This window comes from Elephantulus edwardii, unplaced genomic scaffold (genome assembly GCF_000299155.1).
Source record: "Elephantulus edwardii isolate Elephantulus edwardi_28Jun2011 unplaced genomic scaffold, EleEdw1.0 scaffold00058, whole genome shotgun sequence".
Taxonomy (NCBI): domain Eukaryota; kingdom Metazoa; phylum Chordata; class Mammalia; order Macroscelidea; family Macroscelididae; genus Elephantulus; species Elephantulus edwardii.
This window is the reverse complement of record NW_006399808.1, coordinates 7,668,822-7,675,995: the sequence shown is the minus strand read 5'-3', so window position 1 is coordinate 7,675,995 and position 7,174 is coordinate 7,668,822. Positions and strand designations below refer to the sequence as shown.

General features: G+C 38.9%; 1 protein-coding gene across 3 annotated transcripts in view; it reads left to right on the top strand.

Moving 5' to 3' along the window:
- The window catches only part of KAT6B (K(lysine) acetyltransferase 6B), a 288,543-nt gene that overhangs the window by 228,868 nt on the left and 52,501 nt on the right, over positions 1-7,174 (top strand). For all 3 annotated transcript variants that reach the window (XM_006887508.1, XM_006887507.1, XM_006887506.1), the window contains exons 12-13: positions 395-556; positions 5,875-5,968. In XM_006887508.1, coding sequence (XP_006887570.1) covers positions 395-556; positions 5,875-5,968 — 256 coding nt within the window. The remainder of the gene's footprint in view (positions 1-394; positions 557-5,874; positions 5,969-7,174) is intronic.

The following is a 7,174-nucleotide window of genomic DNA, read 5'->3' as shown; positions in this document are numbered from 1 at the left end:
TTTTTTTTAAATTATTTATTCTTTTTATGTGTGTACCGTCAAATTGGATCTGACTGGTACAGGAGGCGATTGTTCCTCCTTCTTCAGCAGAGCATCTGGTGGATTTGAACCACACACCTCTGGAATTGCAGTGCCGTTTCCTGCCACTAGGCCACCAGAGCTCGCCCCATTGCTAGTGTTTTGACCTTTCTTTCAGGTAACTTATTAGAGAAAGTACGAAAGGTGAAAGTTTGATTTGACAAATGACAGCTATATACTTGTTGAATGGAATATTTTAATCTCTTGGTTCAAAATTTGGAAATAAAATTATGTCATTTCTGAAATATATAGAAGAACCAATTTTACTTTGAGTAGCATTTTGGTGTTAAATAATGTTGTCTGTTTCTTTTGCTAGGTTGATGGGAATATGAGCAAAATTTATTGCCAAAACCTTTGCTTGTTAGCCAAGCTCTTCCTGGACCACAAAACGTTGTATTATGATGTTGAACCATTCCTTTTTTATGTCCTTACAAAAAATGATGAAAAGGGCTGTCATCTGGTTGGCTACTTTTCGAAGGTAAGACACGTGCCAGCATGACCTGACTTTTCCTTTTCCAAATGTTTTTGGGAGAGCCCAGTTCCTTGGACAGGGCTTTTCTTCTGACTATAATTTGAATAAATGACACATGTTTTTGCAAAGCTCTCAGGTTCTTGTCAAAGCGTGTTATAAAAGACAGAACCACTGTGCCTAGGAAGCACTCAGAGGGCCTCACACCGTTTGTTGCCTTAATGGTCAGCATGCACTTGAAGCTCTGTCGGCTGCTGGGAGGACACTGAGCCTTTGAGATTTTCTCTATTGGTTGTTTCCTCTTCCCCTAAGTAGAGCCTATGCAAGTTACAGTGTAATGTTTCATTGAAGAGAATTCTTATTTTTGTTTGTTGCATGCTCCTCTAGTCTCAGTGTCTCGGTGAGCTAGAATGTTGGCATTTGGACAGTCAAGCTTATAAAATGATGGCTTTATATGTTTTGCCTTTTATTGTCTGTGCTATTATGTAAAATTCTGAAGCAATCTCACCCTTAGAAAGCCTAAATTTCTCTGGAATTTAGCATAGGGAAAACTTTGACATACTGAGTATCTTGTCTTTTTCAGTGATTCAGAATGACTGCTTACATTCTTCTCATAGACTTCTGAGAAACAATAACTCTTATTGAGTCAAGTAAAACTGGAATTGGAGACCATTCCTAGGTTATAAGTTTAACCTTTTAGGCATCCAGAGAATTGTTTCATATACTGCAATGGCATATAAGGAGAGAAGGTAATCTGGTCTTCTAGGCAGAAGCAACTAAATTATATGAACCTGGGTTTTTAGAAACAAGACTGAAATATCAAGGATTTTATTTTACTTGAATTTATAATCAGTGTCCATAGGAGCAGCAGTCAAGAAATGAAACATTTTGCATGGGGCCAATCTGCTTGTAGAGGAGCTCTTTAAAATGCTGGTGAGCAAAGATGCCTCTTTGAGGACTAAGGTGCACCCTACCTCAAGCTATAGTATTTTCAGTTGCCTTATAGGCAAGTGAAAATTAGACTAAAGAACAGATGCTTTTAAATTGTGATGTTGACGAAGAATATTGAATATAGTATGGGCTATGAAAAGAACAAATCAGTCTTGGAATAAGCATAGACAGAATTTTATTTAGAAGCAAAGATGGTGAGACTTTGCCTTATTCTTTGGGCACGCTCTAAGGAGGGCGTCATGCTTGGTAAAGAAGAGGGTCAATATAAAGGAGGCACACTCAACAAAATGCATTGGTCCAGTGGCCACAACAGTGCACTGAAGCACAGCAGAGACTGTTGGATTTTGCAGGATTGGGTTATGTTTCATTCTGTTATGTGGGATATTACTGTGTAAGCGTGGGAGCTATCTCAGCTGCACCTAGCATCAGCATATTTTTTCATATTAGATAATGTTAGTGAGTTTTAATATTTCTCTTCCATAATATAAAATACTTTAGATGTGTTCTTTTCCTGTTGTTGTTGTATACCATCGAGTCAGCACCAACCCATAGCTGACCCTCCGGCAGGTTTTCAGAGGCATTGCCCATTCCTCTCCCGTGGAACAGCTGGTGGACTCAAACCACCCGCTTTCAGGATTACAGCGCAACTTCTTGCCACTAGGCCACCAGAGCTCCCTAGAAGGAGCTAATTCTTTTCCTAGAGGGTCAGGTATAGAATATATATGATGGTATGTTGCAAAATGTTGGTATTATTAGTTGCTGTCTAGTCACCCCTACGTCATGGCCATCCTGGGCATAATGGGATGAAACACTGCCTGGTTACGCAGGCCATGTGGTTAGTGAGACTTTCACTGATTTTTGGAAGTAGATCACCAGGCTTTCCTTTGTAGTCCGTCAGAGTCTTGAAGCTCCACTGCTGCCTAGTCAGTGCAGTGACCAGCCTGTCATAGCAACACACAGCGTCCACTGACAACTGTGCATGAGGTGCCCTGGCCCACAGGTGAATCCAGATCTGCAGGGGAGGCACGAAGTAAGAACTGTAACATTATTCTGTTTTTTATGAATAATCTAAATTAAAAGCTAAACCCAGTGTTCTTGTTGATATTGACTCCTAGGAACCCCATAGGTCAGAATAGGACTGCCTCATGGGTTTCTGAGGCATAATCTTTATAGAAGTAATCTACCATACCTATCTTCTGCACAGTGGCTTTTGAGTTTGAACCACTTAACGTTGGGTTAATAGCCAGGTACTTAACCACTGCACCATCAGGGTTCCCATTAATTAACTCGCAAGCTCAAAAATATCAATAATTGAGAATACATTTAGAAAACTGCCCCTATATAAAATGACAAAGACAAATGTCACTTTGTACCTTATGGATTAAAAATTTGACATAATTAAGATGGAGTAAAACAATGAATAGGAAATTCATGTATGAAGCATCTTTTATGTTGTTATGATGATGTGCTGGTGAGTCAGGACGGACCCATAACTGACCCTCCAGTGGGTTTTCCGAGGCACTTAATCACACGGGAGATTGCCACTCCTTCTTCCAGGGAAAGGCTGGTGCCTTTTGATATTGCTTTTCCTGTTAGAAAATGATACTTGGTAGATGCCTGTGAGTTTGTGTGTAGAACTTAGTGCTTGCCACCCTCTTCCTGCTGAGTTGATGATGCATGTGCTTAACCGGCTCATCTGTAGCTGATGGTGATTCTGACCGATTGTTCTGGAGTCTCTCCTCCCCAGGGTGCCCAACATTTGTGCCCACAACAAGCTAAACTATCTCATTTTGTCAGACTTTCTTGTACAGTATAGCAATGGCTACTAGAATTTCTTATTAGGCCTGGGAAAATAAGATTATTTGGCATTGTAATAAAACAGAAAGTATCCTAAATAAAAATCCTGTTAAAACTAGATACAAATTAAATTAATTCTAAAATGTAAATTGGAATATGGATGAATTATTATTTGAGTTTACACAAAAACCAAATTCTTGAGGTTATTAGAAAATCAATTCAAATCTAGCCAGAGAAGAGCCAGGATGACCAAGAAGAGATCAAAACAGATCATTGTGCATGCAACTTTACCTGTCTTATAATAGAAAACTCTAAACAAAATCGAGGCGCTCTGGTGTCCTAGTTATAAGAAAATATGCTGCAATCCCAAAGACACGTGGTTTGAATCCATCAGCTGCTCTGCATATGGATGGGCAGTTTACTGCCTCTGAAAACCCAATGGAAGGTCAGCTATGAGTCAGTTTTAACTTTACAGCACACATCAACAAACAGAAGAAAAAGGAACAGTTGTATTATCTATAGATTAAGACCTGCCTATTGTAATATAGGCAAGGATGATGAATAATGAAGCTTCATCTTTCATAATTTGGAAATGTTAGGAGAGGCTATTCTTTGGAAAGGGACATAATACTTGGAAATATGGAGGGTCAGAGAAGAAGACCCGCAAAGAGGTGGGTTGACACTGTGACTTCAGCAGTGGACTCCAATGTATCAGAGGATGATGAGGATGGCAGAGGATATAGGGTTAGCATTAGATTTCAGGTTTCATAGGGTCGCTATGAGTCGCCTCGACTCAAAGGCACCTAACTACAATTGTAATATATTAAAGGGGAAAAAGATTACTGCAAGATTAGATTTTTAAAGATGAGAGTAGTTCTAGCCAAAGAAAGGAATGGTTTCAAGGATGAAGGCATGGGACCTCTCCAAAGTACTGAAGAGCAATGGTGTCTCTCTGGAGACTAAGGTGCGTCTGATACAGGCTTTGGTCTTCCCAATCACTTGTTATGCATCAGAGAGTTGGACAATGACCAAGGATGATAGAAGGAGAATTGATGCCTTTGAGCTGTGGTGCTGGAGAAGAGTATTGAGAATACCATGGACTGCTAGGAAAACAAACAGATTTGTCCTGGAAAGGGTTAAACCGGGTGGCTCCTTGGAGGCAAGGATTCTGAGGCTCCGTCTAACATACTTTGGACATGTTGTGAGGAGAGATCGGTCCTTGGAGAGGGACATCATGCTTGGGAGGGTGGGGGGACGGCGCAGGAGGGGAAGGCCCTCTATGAGGTGGATTGATTCAGTGACTGGGATAATCGGGATGGGAGTGTCAGAGACAGTGCGACTGGCACAGGACAGAGCGGAGTTTAGGGCTGTTGTACATAGGGTTGCTATGAGTCGTAGGCGACTCGACGGCACATAACAACAACAATCTATTTGTCTGACTTTGCTAAAGTTGGCAGTTATTTGACCCTTTAACATTGAAGTACATATCCAGTGATGGACAGTCCTTTGACTTAGGCAAACTGACAAGGTTATTTCTTCCCTCTCATTTTTCTCAGACTCCAAAAGAGCCACGGATGTGTGAAAGTTGGGAGCACTTTTTCTTTCCTTTTCCTCACAAAGAGATCTTTAATTCTTCCCCGTAGGGTTTTTTCCACAACTGTTTCCTGTGATCTTTCAAATAGGTTCATTAAAGATCTGGGTGTTCCGAAATAATTCTTTGATGTGTTTGCTACCATTTGTGGTCTGACTTATTTGTGGTTTATATTTGGCCAGAGAATTCACAACCTCAGAAGCCCTTTTCTGATCTTGTCTGTAGGTTTTGGCAGTTTCTGTGTACTCTGAACAAAATGCTGCCACTCTGATGCCACATCCCAAGAAAACTGGACATATTTCCTTAGCCACCGAGAGCACCGTGGGCCACCACACTCTTTCCAGTCTTCCTGCTGGATTAGACTCTTGTTGTTGATATTTTAGCCTCACCTTTGTTCAGAGGCTTTCGAATTTATTGCTATCTTTTTTTTCTTTTCTTCCTGGTTTCATAAATGAATCCTTTTTTCTAGATTTCTTTTAATTTAATTTTTTATTCATAGGAGAAATGTATTTGGGCAAAAGCTACCCCCATATACACTATTTGTGTTTCACTGGGGCATTTGCTCAGAGGCAGAAGACAGATTGCAGTTGTAGAGTTGTAGTTTACTTAGTGCAGTAGCTGGCTGAGTCTTAACTTACCCTCACTCTCTAGGTCTTATTTTCTCCATGTCCCAGGTTGTTTGAGCAAGGAAAGCTTTTCTGCCATACTGTCTGTATTTTTTTTAATGTATATTTTTTTGTCTTCTGCTATTTGTATTTTATGATACTGACTTTCAAGAACAAAGATATAATTGAGAGGCATGCTTGGATTGATGGTTTGTTGTTAGTTGGAGGTTTGATTGATTAACACAGTAGGATTATTTGGTTTGATCCTAACCTAACACATTGGCTCGCCTTAGTGGAATATTTTACAAGGACAGTGGCAGGTACAGGGAATTGCCCACTTCAGCAGAGCTCTGACATACTTGATCTGTTTCTCCTTCCCTCAGGAAAAGCTTTGCCAGCAGAAGTATAATGTCTCCTGCATAATGATCATGCCTCAGCACCAAAGGCAAGGATTCGGACGGTTTCTCATTGATTTCAGTAAGTGAAGCGCTTTATTTACTTTCCCGATCCAGGGAGCTGATGGCTGTTACAGGAAACAGAAACACATAAAACTTTATTTAACCAACCTTGTTGTTTTTATCAATAGATAATGGGTTTTCTGTTTATATTTACATAGGTTAGAAAACTTCCTCAAATGACAAATTTATTGTTGCTCAGTTATTGGACCCTAGGAAATTGAGACTGGTTCAGCAGCGTCACCAGCTTACAGAGCCTTTACACTGAATGAACCAGCTGAATTACATTCCATTTGGTGGTGGTCATGCTCATTAGCCCCAAAAGAGGCAATTATTTGCAATTAAAGCTAAAGGAAGTATTATTTAAAAGGATTTTCAGCTTTCTGAAATTATACCTGTGATCTTGTGCTGTACAGAGCAGTAAAGAGAGATTTTCATCAAAAGAAATGAGTCTTTAGGTAGTCTGTCCTCCGAGACTCGCCAGTAGAAATAACTCTATCTTATTTTGTGTTGGGTTTCTTTTTGTAGAACAAAAACTATTACAATATTTATATCTAGAGGTTTCCCAGAAAACATTTCTTTTATATACACTGGCATCTTTGGAGATTCCTCAATTAAAATCAGAATAAGATGTAAAAATATACACAGTACAATGTAAAGGAAAATATTTTTACCTCCGTGTTTATATTATATTGAATATGTAAAATATAATATGAATTTGGGGAATTGATTGAAAATAACATGAAAGCTCCCTGTCCCATGATAATAGTCAACTTAATGGCAATGAGAAAAACCTTATAAAAATCTGCCACTAGAAACTGTTCTAATTGATTATCAAATTACAGTTTGATTTTAAATTTTAAAAAGGAAATTGCATAATGTTTGTAAAACGCATAAATGGGAAAACTACAGTGTAAATGTGCTCAAGGAAAACCATGGAGAAATAAATGTTGAGTCTACAGCTGTATTAGTAGACATTGAATTGAACAAAGCCTGAGTAGAAAATAACTTTAGAGCAATTTTGGGTTGATTCATAATTGGTGTTAAAGGATATAACATTACTGTTATTTAATATTTTTTTTATTCTTCTATCGCATTTCTAGTTCTTAATTCCTCATTCTTTTCTGTGCTTTGCTGGATTAGTTATCTGGGAAACTTGTCATCCCTGTGGACCTGTCTAACCACGAGCTATTTCTTTTTTTTTTTTTTATTAAATTTTATTAATTTT